Source organism: Nannobrachium achirus (genome assembly GCF_963921795.1).
Source record: "Nannobrachium achirus genome assembly, chromosome: 2".
NCBI classification, from domain to species: Eukaryota; Metazoa; Chordata; class Actinopteri; order Myctophiformes; family Myctophidae; genus Nannobrachium; species Nannobrachium achirus.
Genome location: NC_137811.1, coordinates 43,473,344 through 43,493,276, shown reverse-complemented (window position 1 = coordinate 43,493,276; position 19,933 = coordinate 43,473,344). Strand labels below are relative to the sequence as shown.

Below are 19,933 nucleotides of genomic sequence, written 5' to 3'. Positions count from 1 at the left end.
GTCCCTCTTTGGTTTGAGTTTCCTGTTCGATTCTTCTTTTTTTTCTTTTTTTTTTTCTTTCTTTTTCGGTTCACTGGAGTTTCTGTTCAGCACTTTGGAAATCATAAACTAGTTCTGATTATCCGGCTCCCCGTTGTGTCCAGCGTTTTTAATATGCTTGTTGTTTCACTGCTGTTTCACGTTCAATGAAAACAAGCTGAACCCCAAGGTTCACATTGTGTCACACTGTTTCCCAAACAGTGGGTCAGGATTTCAAAAGATCTTTTTTAAATACAATTTTTTTTATAATCAATCAATCAATCAACTTTTATTTACAGACTTCAAGGTCCATTAAAAACAAACAACCAAATAATTATAATCTTATACATTTTAAAACAAACAAACAAACAAACAAGTCCAAGACATCCCATGAATAAAACATTTGAATAATTAAGAAGTAGTGAAAATTACCGATCTACAAGCTTGCAAAGCGGTGCAATGCGCGTAGATCTGCAATTCTCACTGGTGTGGGTCCCTTGCAAACATATAATCTCTCATTCGGGTCTCAACCTGAAAAGTTTGGGAACCACTGGTGTATCAGACCTTTTCGCAAGAGAACAGGTGACGCTCGCGCACGAGTTGTCCGCATGTATCGTGTCTGTGTGTGTGTCTATATGCGCGTGCACGTCCATGCATGGTCATGTTGAGACATGGGGCCTCTTGACAGGTAAGGGGCCTCGTCTGTCTCCCCAGGGACCAAGGGGCTCTCAGAGAGAGTGGAGGGGGATTAAGTGGGTATAAGGCTGAGAATGATGGTGAGAGAGAGAGAGAGAGGGAGGAGAGCTTGGTGTTAGCATGAGGTCCAGATCAACCTCCAGCCTCGTTAAACACCATCGATCGCCGTGGTGACATTTCACAGCACATGCCGTTTATCCTGTCACTGCTATCACTCAGTCACTCTCTCTGCTTCACCACAGGCAGCCAGGAACGCTAACACACACACACACGCACGCACGCACACACACACATGCACACACGCACGCACGCACGCACGCACACACACACACACACACACACACACACACTAACGCTACACAGACGCAGCTGTCCTGCCAACGTGTCGCTGCCACAAAGTTGCTATCAATCACCTGGATATGTGCGTGCGTTTGTAAGTACGTACGCGCGCATGTGTGTGTGTGTGTGTGTGTGTGGGTACATGCACAAGCATGTGAAATGAGAAAAAGTGAAGAAGGGAAATGCATGCAGGATTTGAGTTATGAGCACATGAGTTTAGTTGCACACATCTGAGTTTGCCGAATATGATGAACAATGATGCCTCAGCTTAATGGCATCAAAAGTCTAGTATCTCCCCCAGACCATAAGGATATCCCTTTGGTCTGATGGTTAAGATGTTGGACTTTCACGTGGGAGACCCGGGTTAGAATCCCGGGCGTTACATATATGACATATTCATATTCTGCAAATAATAGCAAACATATTATCCACATATACGTACATGACAGGATGTGCAGGATGTGTGATATACAGTGGATCTACTGTGCAGCACCGTACCTGTCAGGAGGTGTTGCATGATGTGCATGTATTTGTTCAGGATACAGGAAAGGAAAACTCTCACCATATTCAGCCCTTGTACGTTAACGGTGTGTGTGTGTGTGTGTGTGTGTGTGTGTGTGTAGGGGGGTATATGTGTTAATCCGCTTTCTGAGGTAGTGACATGTTGAGTGACAACTAATATAATACCAACACAGAGCAGAAAGCTCTGTTTGAACACTGGAAACAGATACACACACACACACACACACACACACACACACACACACACACACAGCAGAAGGAGCTGTCAGTCTCCCATCCGATCGATCAGCGCTGACAGATAGTAGATACCCCCAGAGTCTTAATTAGAGCTCCCATTAAAACACGCACACACACACACACACACACACACACCGCCTTTATCTTCCAGCTGGTTCATAACGATTACGATTCCTATCATAAATGCAACATAAAATGACCCCTATAAAACTGCGGTTAGAACATAAATAATGCAAAGAATATATATATTTCTAATCAAATAATATATAATGAACATTACCATGGGACTCAATACTAAAAACATGAATAATTCCAAATATTAGTTGAGCTTGACACAATACTGCATATATTTTTTATATATTTTTAACCAGTCACAGGTGGAACAACAACTTATAAGGTTTATGAAGTAAAGTATATAGTAGTGATGGTCATAATGTAGCACAAGCTCAGCGGACTGCCATACGTAATCAGTTGAAATAAAGTGTCCTGACACTGACAAAAGAGCATTCATTATAATGCATTATATAACTAATTATACCGTATAATGCATTATAGACCGACCTTTAAGTAAAGTGTTATCGAAGTTTATTCCTTATTGAGTAAGTGAAGCCGGCATGAAGGCTCTTGTCTTTATCTCGTTAACCACAGTCACAGGAAATGTTTGGTGACATTTTGGCTCTGTACGTATAGTGCAGAATGTACAGCCACCAGTACACATTACAGAACAGGGGTTGTGTGGGTGGCATCTGTCATCTGGGTTCAAGCCAGTGGTGGACAAAGTAAATATTCAAGTATTCAATAGTACAAATTAAAAAGTGAAAATATTGTTTTAATATCAATGCAAACGCTGTATGCAATTAACGTTTCCAAAAATGAAAATAAAAAAAGGTCATAACCTTTCAGAAATTAAAAGAAAATATCGAAAATAGAAGATGTACCATCTGATGATCTGATAACGTGTTGCACAGTGAGCTTTTAGATCTGCTATTTTCACTAATATTTGAATTGGGTTTAGGTGGTTCATTCTTAGTATATTTTCATAAGTTTGGGTCCCATGAGTCTCATCCTAGAAATGTAGCATAGTCAAAAGTACAATTTGAAATGCAGCCAAGTCATAAATTACAAAGATTCACCCAGTACTAAATGTACTTATAGTTCCTGTCCACCACTGCTATCTGGGTTTCCAGCCTATGACTTCATTAGCACAGTGTATGTGCTTTAAGTCAGTGGTCCTCAACCTTTTCAGGCCGCAACCCCAAAATAATCATATTTTAACTGGGGACCCCCCCACCCTGATGAGCACTACTTGGAGTTGAAAGAGTTGACTTATTACGTTTTGTTTAACATGTCCTATTGTGAAAACAGCAGATCTACATGCTCACAACGCCTTGCATTGCGAAACATTGTGAACAAGTAGATCGGCTATTTTCACAATTTCTGCCTCTAATATTTGACAATTTGGCCAATGTTTGATTTGTCATTTTAGAGGTATTAAAAAAGGTCTTAAAAAATTGTCACTTTAGAAATGTGCAGAAACCCTCTCTTAAAGTGTATGTTGGTTTGTTTACTGTTGAGTGAGAAAAGAATGGGGGCAGTTCTCCATTCCTACCCACTGCCATTCCTACTGAGGTTAGGGTTAGGGTTTGGTTTAGGTGGTCACTGCCTCCATAGGAATGGCAGTGTGTAATCATCTGGGGACCCCTCAAAATCATTTGTGGACCCCCCTGGGGGTCCTGAGCCATAGGTTGGAGAACCACTGCTTTAAGTAATGGAGTCAACAGGGCGTCTTCCCTGACTGTTTTAAAAAGCAGCCGGGGCAGGCAGACCCCCGCCCCGCCCCGCCCCGCCCCGCCCCGCCCCGCCCCGCCCCACCCCGCCCGGATGGAAGAGCCTCAGCTCCCTGGAGGCTCCTCTCCTGCTGACAAAACTTCCTGGATTAGCTTGGGACGGATAGCACCTGAGTCCTAGGTGTAATGCATGCACACACACACTCAAGGTTATAGGCACGGGTGGGCTGAACGGGACGCTACCCGGAAAATATGTATTTATTGTATTGTTTATTTTGCATTTTGCATTTTTTCAGGGGCCAAATACATAACATATTTATTTAAAGGACCAATATTTATTAAAATGCTACAGATGTGCCATTTCAAAACTTCACACGTCCTGCCATTGGCAAGACAGTCGATTTTCAGGGGATTTGCAGAACATTGAGCTTGCAGATCAGCTATTTTTGCTATTTTTATGACCTTGACTACGAAGTTTAAATCTCTCTGATGAAGGTGGATTATATGCTTTTCAATGGGAATGGAGTGGTTTCTTGCCATTTGCGAGTGTCCTGCAAAAATACGCTCCATTCTCCATAAAAATGAGAAAGGCTAAACATTGCATTTGCTGGAATCTTTCAGGAAAAGAGCAGTAAATACTGAAGAGTAAACGTCACATCTGTATATGAATTTCTTCAAAACCTATGGAAGCCGCAGTCATTTGGGGGGGAAACCAGAAGTTCAAGGGTACATTTAGGCCTGATAATGATGTACCATGCAAAACAAAAAGTGTACAACACCCCCCAACCCGACCCCCAGGTTGAGAACCACTGGACTAACGCACGCTTTTAGTTCACGTGTCTGACACACGTGAACCCAAACATGTCCCTGTGTTTTTACTGTGTGTTGTTGGTGTGTGGGTGCATGATGTGGGTGTTGAGACTTTCACTGTCAGCTTCATTCCTCCCTCTATGTCTGCAGCTCTGCCCTGGGAGGGCCCCTGGAAGTGGACTCACACACACACACGCACGCACGTGCACGCGCATACACACACACACACACACACACACACACACACACACACACACACACACACACACACACACACACACACGCACACACACACACACGCGCACACACACGTGCACACACATGCACACACATGCACGCAAACTGTGGTATAAAGTAACTTAGTACATTTACTAGTTCGTTTTTTTGTTATTTTTTACTTTAGTGGAGTATTTGAAATACTCTACTGTAGTGGAGTAGAAGTATAATTGGAAATACTGTATTTCCAATTATACTTCTACTCCACTACATCTCAAATGTTATACTTTTACTCCGCTACAATTATTTAAAAACTTCAGTTAATGGTTACTTTGTAGATTTGGATTACAAAACGTACATCACCCACTTCAGCCCTCTATATATTTCTGGCCATTTGAAAATAGCCAATCTACAAGTTCACATCGCATAGTGATGCATTGTGAGCTTGTTGATCTGTTATTTTCAAACTATATTTTTTTTACACATTTTATACCTTTAAAAAGCTGTGAAATGGGAAATTCTGAATAAGTAGGCTACTTTCTACTTTTTGGTACTTCAAGAAGGCCTGCCTACATTCTGATACCAATACTTTTTTGCATCTTCGTTCCTCTCAAGTAGGCCTACATTTTGAATCCCTGAACTTTAACTTATTGTAACAGATATTTCTGCAGCATTAATACTGTTACTTGAGTTTCCACCACTGCATGCACAACAAGGGCAGTCCCCTATTGATGTTTATATCCTTTTAATGCGGCCCTGGCTTGCTGAGGATCTGTTGAAGACTGCAGTGTGTGGGGGGTTGGCCTAAATGTCAAAGGTAAAAGCTACTTCAAAAAGACAGATGTAGACACGCAATATACCCACACAGCAGCTTCATCAGATGGGACCAGGCCAGGTCACAGGGGAGGGATGGCAATCGCCACCCACTAGCTTTCACATTTAACCTCAAAATGCAGGTCTTGTATATTCATGAATCATATTTCCTCCACCTCTGCATGTTTTAGCGGGTTAAAGGTCTTACTGCCCTCCTAATACATGAGAGGGCGTATTTTTTCAACTAGCTTTTTCATTTTTTTTTTTTATAATTATTTTGGAAAATGAAAAAAAGAAAAGAATATAAAATAAAATAAAAAGATTATTAAAAATAAATGAAGAAAGTAATTGAAAAAACAGCCCTCTCACATAATTAGGAGGGCAGCTGAGTCAGCAGAACCAAGGACGGGTGTTTTTGATGAATTTTTCATGATTAAAGTTGAAGTTATAGAAGTTACAATGGGTTTGTATAGGAAGGGGGTATGTCTGATAAAATGAATATCAAATATCTAAACACTGAATCGATCAACTTAAAAACTGTACTGGGTGTTCGCAAAAGCCTGATTAGATAAAATATGACCCATTTTTTAAGTGAAATATCCCTTTAAAGACACTTATTTTATATCTGCAACCATACATTCATTAAATCACTTTAAAACTCTTGTCATTATCTATCTAGAGGAAATCATGTCATTGTGACATCACTTCATAAAAGGCTCTGACATCACGTACACCACATGACCCCACACTCCTATGACCACACGGGCATATTTACATTGTTCCCGAGTTGGCCAGGGCGCCGACTAGACGCTCGGCCGCCCATCTCCATATATGGGCATAAATGGACGTATCGGCGCAAGCGCTGACTCATTGTGACATACAATGGACGCAATCTCCGTATATGGGCATAAAGGGGACACAGATACAGTGATCTCCATATATGGGCATATGGGCATTCTGACATCACTTCTGCTGACTCAAAGACAAACAGGCAAACAGATGGTCAAAACGGGTCCTACAGAGATCTCCATATATGGGCATATTTACATTGTTCCCGAGTTGGCTAGGGCGCCGACTAGACGCTCGGCCGCGCATCTCCATATATGGGCATAACGGGTCCTACAGAGATCTCCATATATGGGCATATTTACATTGTTCCCGAGTTGGCTAGGGCGCCGACTAGATGCTCGGCCGCACATCTCCATATATGGGCATAAATGGATGTATCGGCGCAAGCGCTGACTCATTGTGACATAAAATGGACGCAATCTCCGTATATGGGCATAAAGGGGACACAGATACAGAGATCTCCATATATGGGCATATGGGCATTCTGACATCACTTCTGCTGACTCATTCTGACATCACTCCTGTACTTTGCACGTGTTGAATCTCTATATATGGAGATAACCGACGCATCTCACAAGCCATGGGCATAAATGGACACACGCAAACAGATGGTCAAAACAGATCCTATGACAACAGGTATAATGGGGTTTGCATTAAAGGGCGGGGCATTCATCCCCTATTTACATTGTTCCCGAGTTGGCCAGGGCGCCGACTAGACGCTCGGCCGCCCTTTGGGCGGCCGAGCTTCTAGTCTATCTATAAATGCGAGAAGTCTCTGCGTGTCTGCGTGTATGTAATCCGCGTATCTCGAGAACCGTTCGTCCCACCGGCTTCAGATTCGGCACGCGCGTTCCCCGCCGCGGCACGGAGTGCAGTGCCGGGTCTCGACCCGACCCGACGCGCGGTTTTCCCGAACCGGCGCGAAACGTTCGGAATCTCCTTATGCGGGGTTGATTGTTGACATCAGGCTGTTCCGGAGGAAATCGGCGAAAGCTCTGACTCATTGTGACATCACTTCATAAAAGGCTCTGACATCACGTACGCCACATGAGTCAACAAAAAATCTCTGAATATCTCCATATATAGCATATATGGGCATAAAATGGACACAGAATCACAAAGATCTCCATATACAGGCATAAAGGGACACAGACAGACGGATACAGAGATCTCCATAAATGGGCATAAAATGCACGCAAATGGCATATATGGGCATAAAATTTACGCAGAATCACAAAGATCTCCATATACGGGCATAAAGGGACACAGACAGACAGATACAGAGATCTCCATATATGGGCATGAAATGGACGCAAATAGACAGATATCTCCATATATGGGCATATATGGGCATAAAATGGACCCAGAACTATATCTGCAGTGATCTCCATATATGGACATAAAATGGACACTGACAGACAGACAGACAGACAGACAGACAGACAGACAGACAGACAGACAGACAGACAGACAGACAGATAACAGATATCTCCATATATGGGCATAAATGGACACAGGCAAACGGATGGTCAAAACGGGTCCTATGACAACAGGTATAATGGGGTTTGCATTAAAGGGCGGGGCATTCATTCCCTATTTACATCGTTCCCGAGTTGGCCAGGTCGCCTTCGGGCGGCCCAGTTCTAGTACTTTAAATTAGTAAGAATAGGCCTATAGCCTATATGTACAAGCTCACAGTGCATCACATGTGTTGTGAGCTTTTCATGCATTTTATTCACTACACTGCTCTGTGACTGTCTACACACATTGTATCCCCCTGTCTCTCGCACACGACGACACATATGTCATGATGGCAGTGATGGCACATATAATCAATGTTATTTCCCCAACTGGATCGATGATGTGTATTCGTGCTGTCAATAGTGCAAAGCATAACAGCTAAAAGATGAAAATCTAATTGACAGTTTGGCAAAAGGAAAATCAAATCAAATCCCTCAGCTCCCAGCCAAGAATATTCAGTTGCCCCCCAGAGACCAACTTTAATAATCGAGAGTCTGTGTAATTTTAGCAAGACTTCTGACTGTGGTGGGCTGTGTCGTGCTGTGCTGGGATGGGAACGAATCATGGGGAACGGAAATGTTCTGACCGTGGCTTTGGGTCGGAAACAATTCCTGCGCGCACTAGGAAGTGATGAGTTGTTTACAAACAAGAGAGAAAGAGAGAGAGAGATTAGAGAGAGAAGTGTCATAATACGCCATAAATATATACCGAAACCTTATCGAAAATCGAAACAGAAATGACAACGTCTTGACAGGTTTGATCTTGGCAATTTTTGGGTAATAATCGTCTTCCAAATTTACATCGGTGAGTATTGCTAGTTGTTGTGTAACTTGTTGGTGTTGCACAACACACTAGACAACACACATACTTCACATACTGTACCAAAAATATTCTGAATATACTATTACCTACATTACATAGCATAGGCCCAGCCCAGGGTGCATAAAGCTAAGATATATCTTAGATATAGAATCTTAGCCTTGAATCGACTGTCATAGATGAATTATATCGAGTCTGACTTTTGCTTTCGGATCTATGATAATATAATAATGTCAAATTGATAAAATACATCTATGATAGTCTTGAGTTGATCTAAGGCTTATAGAATACAAAAGCTAATGTCGGACTCGATAAAATACATCTATGATAGTGTCATATGGCAATGGAACAGGAGAAATCACACCCAACTCTGCATATCACAGAGTATTTTATCGTTTGCTTTCGTATCTGAGCTAATACATCTACAGATCCTTCTTCTTTCTTTTCAAATCTTTTTATTATATTTTCACATAGAAATAGCCCAGAGGCGGGTAGACAATCTCAATAAAAAACATCATCACATGTATCTGAGTACATCATTATGAGAGAGAACAAAACCCGACCCCTATCCCCCCTCCCCCCACCCTCAATCCCCAGGACGGTTGCACACCAGGTTCAATAAAACAAGAATTAAAATAAAAATTAGTACAGAGAAAAGAGAGAAAGTAAGAAGAGAGCGGAATAGATATTCAGAACTTGTTGCGTGTTGGGTTGGTCAGAGCAGGTAAGCGCCACACTACGCCATTTGGGTATTACGGTAGAACATCATAAAAGGGCTCCAAGTCTTATAGAATTTCTTTTCAGAGCCAGCAATTGAGAACCTCAGCATCTCCAGCTCCAGACAGGACATCACAGCGCAAAGCCACTGATTAAGCCCAGGCGGGACAGCATCTTTCCATTTAACCAGAATGGCACGTCTAGCAATCAATAACGTGAAGTCAACCATACGACTCTCTGTCCGTGTTAGGGGAAGACCCTCAGTTCCAACTGTACCAAACAGAGCCAATAAGGGGTCCGGGTCTAGATCACGGTGTAAAATGTTGGACAGAGTACTGAATACGTGCAGCACGTGCCGTAGCACCTGAAATCATCACTGACTGTAAAAACATCACACTGCCCTGCAATATTTTGAGATATAGGCCTAGATTTTGAGTTTCATGAGCTGTATGCCATAAAAATCTAACTTAAACATTTATTTTTTATTTTTCACTGTGCAATGAATCTAGAATAGAATAATTTCAAATTTTGAATTCGAATTTGAATATTCAAATTTTATCCTTAAAAATTGATTATAAAAATGAAAGCAAATTTTAAAGTGTGCATGTTACGTGTTGCAGACTACAAGTGATGTTTGATGTGCTTTTTAGCTTTGAGTTTTACTTAAATTAAATAATAATCACATGGTTCCATCCAAATTACCTAGAAATATTTATATGTCAACTCATGGTCAGTTTGGACATCAGTGGTGGACTGATGTCCAAGTGTTTCCATTCAAATTCCACATTCTGCATGCATGATTTGACTGATATCATTTAATGTTGAACAAACCGTGTCCTGGCATTGAGGGACTGTGATGCTGAAGTTGTAGTGGTAGGTTATTTCTCACACAGTCTCTCTGTGTGTTTGGGGTAGTGTAGTTCGGGTATTGCATAAACGGATGGGGCATGCGTTCCTAACTTGCATCGTTCCCGAATCCCAAGTTGGCCAATTACCCATTTATTGTAATATCTTATGTCATTAGTACTCTGGTAAAGGGCACTGCACTGGGTACTCTTGAGTCTTAACATTGTGTACACAGTGAGTACTCTGACAGCAGTTACAGTGGGTAATGGCATTGCATAATTTGTTGGGATATGCATTCCCAACTTGCATCGTTACCGACTTGCGTGGTCCTTGAATAATAACGCTTACAAAACATTTGCTGTAACTGCATATGATGTTATCATTGTTTTTTTTTTTTTTTTATTATTCTTAAAATTTCTATCCCACAATTTTGTAACCCATTTTTCACCCAGTGCCAGTTGCAAAAGCTGTTATCCTGGGCGCTACTCTCCCTCTGCCTCCCTGGGGAGAGCCCTGAACTGAGCTCATGCTTCCTTCAATGCATGAGGAGTGAGCAGACCGGTTCTTATCACCTGACAGGGGGGAGTTTCCCCGGTAGGACGTAGCATGTGGAAGGAACACGTTATGCCAACCACTTCCTTTAATTCCCTTCCATTGGGTGCCCCGGCTGGCCATGAGGAGGCAGTATAGAGACTAGGATTACTGCATGTTTTTTGTGAGGGTACCCCCTAGGAGAACATGCAAACTCCACACAGAAAGGCCCTGTCGCCAACTCCACGTAGGGAATGGGCACTGATGATGCAGAGGAGAGAACACGGCGGGAATCATACCTGGGACATTCTAGCTGTGAGGCGACAGCACTACCGACTGCGCCACCGTGCCCTGTTTATTTTGTTATTTGTTTGCATTGATCACCTTTTTTCGAAAGCCAGTATATCTGTGCTGTAATTGTGCGTGTCAAATAGAGAAACATGCTAGAATATCTATACAATGATCTTTGACTATAATGACACACTTCTGATTTTGACAGTTTATAGGGGTGCAAATGGAGCCAGACCAGTGAGGCGGGACATTGTGTGACCTAGACCCAGGTCAGTTGGTCTCATGGCAGAGGAAGGCAACACGTTGACACTGAGGCGCCTCGAGGCACCCATCCACAAGTTCATTAAAGTGGCCATACCCACAGACCTGGAGAGACTGCAGAAACATCACAACAACATACTGAAGGTAATGGCCAGAAATCTGACCAATGAAAACCCATGATCTAACACACGCGGCACATAATCACATTCAGATCTATAACTGAGCATGTCTTCGTCATTCTTGCAGTTCCAGACGTGCCAACAATGGGATCGTCTTCATCAAGAGCACATCAACGCCACCCGAACTGTGCAGGTATACCATTTTCAAGCTAGAAATGCTGTAAAATTAAGATTATTTCAGAAAATCACAGGGGTGTGTGTGTGTGCGTGTGCGTGTGTGGGAGGGGTGTCACACATCAGGATTCATCACAATCAGGAATTCTTTTATTGACAGTTACATATTATGTTGTATGTCTATGTATTTGGCCTAGTCGTATCAATTCACCCTTTGTCAGCCTACTGATTGGTCCCTGACTGACCAACCAGCTGGCTCTTTCTGCCTTGTCCCGCCTTGGTTCCGCCTTTTTGCCAGACCCATGAAATGGGTAGGCCTACATAAGCAAATGTCGTTCTGTCTGTCCGGGTTTTCTATATAAAGGGTATATATGATGATGACATGATGATGACATGCCTACAAAAGGCATGATGTCATAAATGATGATGACAGACAGGGGGTCTGGCACAACCAGGTTGACCTGGTCTAGTTTATGTTGAATTCGCTAAAACATCATTTTTGGAGAAATAAAAACATTTAAAAACATGCCCAGTCACTATACTGCACCTGAGAGGCTCCTTTTTACTGAAGTTCAAAATGAGAATTGAATACACAGAATAACAATAAGAAGCAACTGAATTTCAATGGTAGTGAATGGAAGAAAGGACTTTTGTCCCACACAGCAACAAGTGGGTGCAAAGAGGGGCGGGACAACGGGACAAAGGGTCAGTTGCACTTCACGTCTGACTTTGCCACGTGCTGTTAACATTTCTGACAAAGTATTCAATAGAAAAGAAAACATGCAGGAAAGGGACTCGGTCGCATTCGAACCCAGGTTTGCTGTTCAAGGACTGAGCCTCAATGGTATGCAGACTATGCACTCTTGCCAGGTGAGACACTGAGGTGCCCTTCAAATCAGTTTTTGTGAACAGAAAAATAAATGTCATCTGTACTGCTACGCCGCAGTCTGTCTTTCTCACACATCTCATTTCAAAATAGCATGAAAATATATATTTTTATTAGATCAGATGTTGCTCCTGGCTCAATCACACTTCCTCTCAGTTAACACTGATATACTGTACCTCTCGCCAGGAGTATCATTCCAGGGTCATGAAACTGACCATAGTTTATAGTTTATGTTTGACCTGGGGCTACATCTGAACCAGAGAACAGGCTTCATACAGTATACAGTATGTTGTTTTGCGTGATGTGCGCATCTAAGTACAAATCAATCTCGAGGCGGTAGATGAAGGGTGTGATGGTGGCTCAGTGGTTAGTTAAGTTGTTGCCTCGCAGCAAGAAGCTCCTGGCTATGAACCCGGGTTTCTGTGTGGTTTGTGTGTTGGCGTGCGTTTCCTCCCAGGTGCACCGGTTTCCTCCCACACCAAAAGACATGCATGTTAGGGAACACTCCTTCCATCGCCCCTGGGGCTCTCTGTCTGCAGGTGCCAGAGAATGGCGTTGACATACCTTCCATGTTAATACCATAAGCGGTTAAAGCGACTCTATGCAACTTTCCTCTTCTACCCCGGATTTGAACCCGTTTTCCTGCACGAGCGCTGAACTTTTCACCATTGAGCTAATAGAGCCTGCCTGCTTGCTCGGGGGATAAATAGAATCTTGGCCTTCAGGGCAAAATTCGTGTCAGATCCTGTGTCTAGGTGAGACATGGCCTTTGACACAATCTAAATGTCTCAATAGAAGAACAGGGAGACAGCAAAATAGGGCCACCCCAATTGTATATTATATTGTATTAACTTACTCTACCATACAGATTGTACAACATTAAAATGTATTGTATGTAAAAAAAAACTAGACCAGGTCAACCTGGTTGTGCCAGACCCCCTGTCTGTCATCATCATTTATGACATCATGCCTTTTGTATGCATGTCATCATCATGTCATCATCATATATACCCTTTATATAGAAAACCCGGACAGACCGACATTTGCTTATGTAGGCCTACCCATTTCATGGGTCTGGCAAAAAGTGATATAGTGAGGCTTTAAATAAAAGTAAAACAAAAAACTATCCCTTCAAATTGTGGGGGGGAAATTATAAATCCAGCAATACACGTGTGTGTGCGTGCGTGCGTGTTTTCAAGTGATGGGTGTGAAGTGTCTCAGGGGATACTCCACCCTGGAAACCACTATGTCTCTGAAGGTGAAAGAACCCCCCCCACACACACACACACACACACACACCTGTCAGTGTCCGCTCACCATTACCCCTTGCACCCCTGGGACAGGCGGAGTGCTTTCCCATGTCTGGTCATGGTGTTAATCTAGCACAGGGGGTTAGTCTGCCGTGTGTGTGTGTGTGTGTGTGCGCGTGCGTGCGTGCGTGCGTGCGTGCGTGCGTGCGTGCGTGCGTGCGTGCGTGCGTGCGTGCGTGTGTGTGTGTGTGTGTGTGTGTGTGTGTGTGTGTGTGTGTGTGTGTGTGTGTGTGTGTGTGTGTGTGTGTGTGTGTGTTTGCACGTGTGTGCGTGTGTTTTCACAGGAAGTGGGCTCCTTTGCTCTGACGAATATTTCCCTTCCCTTATCTATTTTCAACCTTTTCAATTTCATTCACCCCTCTCTGCTTTCTGTGAAATACAGGCACCTAGTTCACTAACCGTTGTATTATGACATGTTGTGAGCTTCAACGTTTTTGGGCCAAGGACCCCTTAGTCGAGAGAGAGATGAAGCAGGGACCCCCCACAACCCATAGATACGATATAGTTTCGTTTGACAGCACAATTATCAGTGTATTTTGGATTCATGTCAATTTTGTGTCTTCAGATATTAAACCACTTGAGCCGTCATTACCTAATGAACTTGACCTTTTACTCTGTACTTAGTCTGCTCTTTTTCCCCTCTACACCAAACCTCTTTGCCAAAAATAGCCGATCTACAAGCTATAAAAGAAAAACTACAAACTATACTATCAAAACAAACATTGGCCAAATTGTCAAATAATATAAGAAAGGGGAAAACTGCAGAAACAAGAGGCATTGTGAGCTAGTAGATGTTTATCAGTGGAACCGAGTCAAACAAAATGTCATGCCTCAACTCCTACAATACCATGTGCCCTGTTCAAATATGATTATTGTGGGGGTTCATGGCCGACACTGATAGCCTTTAGCACAGCAGCTACCGCACACTGAGGTTGCCGCAAATGTGTGCAATTTACCGTAATGTGACTAATTTGGTCTTGTTTTGTTCCCCTATATTTTTAGTAACCTGTTTTAATGGTTCATTTCCATTTTTTGACTTATTGAATATTTTATTAGAGAAAAATGTAGTACAGTACAAGTACAGCCAAAACACCCTGTCTAAAAGGAACACATCAAAAAAGTCCTTGCGGTATTGTTTCCTTTGGTAGTATAAAACACTATATGTAAAGATTAGGGGAGAAAAAGGTGGGAGTAAAGTAAAGGACGGTTTGATCACTTCTCGCCTGTACGGTCTAATAAGGGAGAAGTGATAACTACCTCCGCCTTTGGCCTCCTGAATGGAGGATCAACCTCCTTTGTGTTAATCTATGTGTGTGTGTGCGTGCGTGTGTGTGCGCGCGCGCACAAGCGTGCGTGCGTGCGTGAACGCTTGTTGGTGAGGATGAGACGGACCCAGAGAGAGGAAAAAAAGCCCACTTCTGATGAACATGTGTGTATGTTTATTCATGGTGTGTGATTAGCCAGGTTGTGTTACTGGTGGTGCCTTGACCTCCATGAGGCTGGTGGCAGGGATGTAATCCTCCTGTCACCCCCAGGGCAAGCTGGGATGGGGACCACCCAGACCAGCCCAGTGTCCCAGTGTGTGTTCGGCTGGTTGATTCTGTGAATGACTTCAACTAGGACTGCAACAGTTGTTATTCGAACTAATAACATTTAATGGATTGTAAAAAAGATATAATTGATTGCTAGGGCTGTCACGATTATTCGATGAATCGTATAGGTCAGTGGTTCTCAAAGTGGATTCCAGGGACTCTGTGGGTTCCTTCAGGTGTTTCTAAGATGACAGTGTACAAATGGGATGACAGTGTACAAATGGAATGACAGTGTACAAATGGAACCAAATGAACCCTGACAGGTTCATTTGGTTCCATTTGTACACTGTCAGAGTTAACCCATTTAGAACGGGTACACATTATTGTGTATCATTATTTCATGCTTTAACTATTGAAAAATAGCAGATATACAAGCTCACAGCCGCACTGCGAGCTTGTAGATCTGCTATTTTAGAAAAATCGTGAAAATTATAATTTTGACCCGTTTCTATAAGTGTCTTTTGAATCCTTCTAAGATTTTTTGAAAAACCCTATGTTTCTGTGTCAGCAATCTGGCTAGCCATTGTCAAAGAAAAGGTCCTTTTCACTTAACTGGAGCTCAGTTGGTCTGTTCTTGAGAGACTACTATGTCAGTGGTTCTCAAACCTTTTCATGTGAAGGACCCCCAAAATGATATGTATTTGGCCACGGACGCCCATCTCAAAATATTTAGTTCCAACTTCCAGGGACCACCCAGAAGCAAAATTTGAGTTACAAACGTTCGCCTTGAAAATACATCATATTCAAAGATTTGCACACATTTTCACGACTCTTTCAAAAATAGCAGATCTACAAGCTCGCTGTGAGCTTGTATATCTGCTATTTTTATCTGCTATTTTTCAGTCAATAATCCTAGGCCTCAAGGGGAAACCTTGAAATGTGAAAGTTTGAGAAACACTGGTATAGGTAAGTTACAATAGAAAGTTTGAGAAACACTGGTATAGGTAAGTTAGAAACACTGGTATAGGTAAGTTAGAAACACTGGTATAGGTAAGTTAGAAACACTGGTATAGGTAAGTTAGAAACACTGGTATAGGTAAGTTAGAAACACTGGTATAGGTAAGTTAGAAACACTGGTATAGGTAAGTTAGTTGAACCTGCTCTCTCGTGTCTCTGCAGCAGCTGCGGGCCAACATGAGGGAGATGGAGAAGCTGTGTGGGCGTGTCCGCTCCCAGGACGCCGCCGCCCTGCACAACCTGGTTAAGCCAATCAGAGAGCGGGCCTCGGCCGCCGTGCAGGACTTCCTGCTCGTGCACTCCAGCAGCCCTGCCCCCCAGCCGCCACCCACCTCCTCTCAGTCCTCCGGCTGTCTGTCAAGCGGTTGCCACGGTGACACGACGGGTGTGGGGGGCGGGGGAGAGGAGCCGGCACCTGTCTGTCAAACGCAGCTCCGCCTCCTCCCACAGATCCCTGCTGATCAGAGCGCCGCGGAGTCCTGGGACAGCCTGGAGGAGGTGGGTCTGTCTGGACATTACTGTTTAGTCTAGAAGTGTGTGTTCCCAGTGGGCCTTGATGTGGCGGAGAGAGTCGCAGCCCCAGCCTGAAGCCTCAAAAGTCTAGTATCTGCCCTCATTCCATAGGGCAGATACCCTTTGGAGTAATGGTTAAGATATTGGACTTTCGCGCGCGAGACCCGGGTTCGAAGCCGGGTGGGGAGGTTCGGATCACCTCCGTTACATTGAGGCTGTTGCAAGTGGGCCCCCACATCACTGGCAACACACTAAACGCATCCACTGCCAGAGTAAATACATTAAAAACACCAATTCTGATTGAAGTAGTCAATATTTATCTCTCGTTCGATCGATCCCCTGATCATTGGTTAAGATAGAGGTTAATGTAACATTAAAGAGGTGGTGCCATATTTTTGTACTTTTTCTGTTTTGTATGTGTCTATGGAGTTAACATTACTCTTAAGCCCCTGACACACGTAGCAATATGTTCATCAATATCAACCAGCGACGACCAGAGGCGTCAATTGGGTGTGGGTGTGGCTAACTTCAGCTGGGTACAACACCCTCCTGACAACCAGGCATACTTAATGAACTGGTGGGTGTGGCCACATAAAAACACAATTTTAACTCTTTCTGTACACTTTTTTTTTTAAACAATCTTCCTCCTAGTATAATCATAATACCTGATCATCATGTTTTAGGGGAGAAAAGAATCATGGCACTGCATCTTTAATGTAAAAAGAATTATGTAACAAAAATGACGGTATGGTCAGTGCCACTGATCCAAGCCAGAACACAATCCATTGATTGATCATTAAAATAAACATTGCCTCAAAATGCACGTGACCCACCCATGATATCCTCTGCAGTGTTGTGAACGCTTTTGAGATCCTGGCCCTGTCTCTCACGTGTATATATTGTGCACGTATATTGGCAACATGCAGTAATTTTGTGATCTTTGTAGTCTACTAGTTCCATGGTTCTCTTTTCGTTTCACTGAATCAGTCTATTTAGATTTGACTTTAAGGTGATGGATGTCTTGTTGTTGGAATGACGCTTTTCAGTTTTCATGACACGGTTTCATTATGTGTGTTATGAAAGTAAAGGAACGCACATTCAACCAGGCTCATGTTCAAAAAGAAAATAAAGTTGGCACACTGCTTAGAACATGTAGCATGTAGCGGAGGTTTAGAAGAAACTAGAATAATGAAGTGGGTTTCTCAGTGGGCAAACTTTATTTTCTCTTTTCGTTTGTGTATTCAATGTCAATCATTACAATTGGAACTAAAGTGAACTATAAAGTGCTTATTACTACTATAAATTACTGTGTCGTAGGACCTGAAGGAGTTTTGTGGTCTCGTGACAGAGTTCTCCATCCTGGTCCATGTGAGTATGTTACTGTATGTTTATACTGTATCTCAGAGCGAGTGCATGTCAATGGGAGACTTTTCCATGATGTCCCTGGCACATTTTAAGCGCCACATGTGTGTGTCATCAAACGCACCCATTATTTGTAACGGCTGTAGTAGCCACAATGGGTGCGTCAAGGGGATGCCTCAGAACCTGTTGACTTGTCTTTCAGAGCACAAATGATATTTGTTGTACCAAACACCAAAAAAAACTTTTGGGTTGACTATCCAACAGGCTCAGAATCAGCTTTATTGTCACGTCAGATATACAGAATTTAAAAAGTGGGTGAAATTCTATCGTGAAATTCTAAAAGTTCTATCAGTTTTGTTATTTCCATTGGAAAAAAGAAGAGAAGGGGGGCCAAGGGGTAAGAGAGATCAATTAACGAAAACAAACAAATTATCTACATATTTACACATGCCTGAGGTAAGATATAAAGGTTCGTCTGTGTGAGCAAAGCTGCAGATGTGTGATGTACGTGATACTATAGGCATGCAAAAAAGAAAACGCAAAAAACTGCGGGGGACAAAGTTTAAGAGTGCTTTGCCGGGGGTCATGTGGAAGAGCAGAGAGTACTGTAGAGCCCTGCATGGGCCCAAAACTCCTGCCTGAGCAACTCTCTGACGCTCGCTTCCTCACGCCGTCTGATACATGCAAGACGGAACACAGATGCTATTAAAGGTGCTGTAACTTATGTGATATTTTTGTGTGGGGGGAAACGTTAAAGCTCCATATTTTTGGTAAAACGTTTATTACACATTATCACTCCCAAAAGTCCCAACTAGTCCAAGACGAGATGAGAGTGACCCTATACTACTAACGTGGACTCATTGAACTCTTCTCATTTCCGTTGCCGGCGAAAGGAAGGAGGTTCAATTCACTGGTGCATACTGCTGCACGGTGGTTGGCAAGAGTTATTAACGTAACCCCAGGCCAAAAGAATGACCACGATATGTAACATACAATACAACAGTCCCAGTGTGCGTTTGGCTGCCAGCCATATAGATATATATTAGAGATTTGACACTTCCACTGTGAACAAGTAGCCTAACTTGACCTGCGTCAGTCAATGATGCTTTCAGTGTGTCAGGGTAATGGCTCCGGGAAGATCGAGCTTTGTGTGTGCGTGTGTTCTTGCACATGCTGTGTGTGTGACTGTGTGACACAGCTCCGTGGGTGACTGCCGGTGGGCCACAAAAGCCCTCAGATGAACTGAGAGGAGAGAGAGGGAGGAACAAGAGGGGAAGCAAGAGAGAGAGAGGAGGGAGAAGGAGTAGCTGTCCATGTGGGGAGACGCATGGAAGGAGGCATACGGTGAAGCAGGTGGAGAACAGACGGCTCAGATTATCTCTCTGTCCGCAGGGAGGAGGGCGAGAGAGGCAGGCTGCGAGGATACAGAGAGAGAGATAGAGAGAGAGAGAGTGCATGGAGATGTTCTATGGTCTCTGGGGCCAGACGCATCCTTAAGGGATCGACACATCAACGTAAACACACTGTGTGTATCATGGGGAGACGGCACCACAAAAAGAAAGGAGGCACTTCTTCCTCCAACAAAGTCCTTATTGTTGACTCTGGAGAGTGTAGAAATTGACCTGTTCGGGTCAATCTTTACTTTGCCGGGGGTTAAATTAACACTAGTTGCATTTACACCGACACTTTCTTTTTTTCAAAGATTTGTTTTTGGGCTTTTATGCCTTTATTGATAGGACAGTAGACT

General features: G+C 43.1%; 2 protein-coding genes across 2 annotated transcripts in view; both read left to right on the top strand.

The window, feature by feature from the left end:
• The window catches only part of LOC308298554 (sialic acid-binding Ig-like lectin 15), a gene marked incomplete at both ends in the record, with an annotated part of 432,712 nt that overhangs the window by 33,373 nt on the left and 379,406 nt on the right, over positions 1-19,933 (top strand). The gene's annotated exons all lie outside the window — the stretch shown is intronic.
• The window catches only part of stx17 (syntaxin 17), a 19,244-nt gene continuing 7,787 nt past the window's right edge, over positions 8,477-19,933 (top strand). The window contains exons 1-5 of the mRNA XM_080751445.1: positions 8,477-8,612; positions 11,221-11,417; positions 11,520-11,585; positions 16,474-16,809; positions 18,142-18,192. Coding sequence (XP_080607571.1) covers positions 11,295-11,417; positions 11,520-11,585; positions 16,474-16,809; positions 18,142-18,192 — 576 coding nt within the window. The 5' untranslated portion in view covers positions 8,477-8,612; positions 11,221-11,294. The remainder of the gene's footprint in view (positions 8,613-11,220; positions 11,418-11,519; positions 11,586-16,473; positions 16,810-18,141; positions 18,193-19,933) is intronic.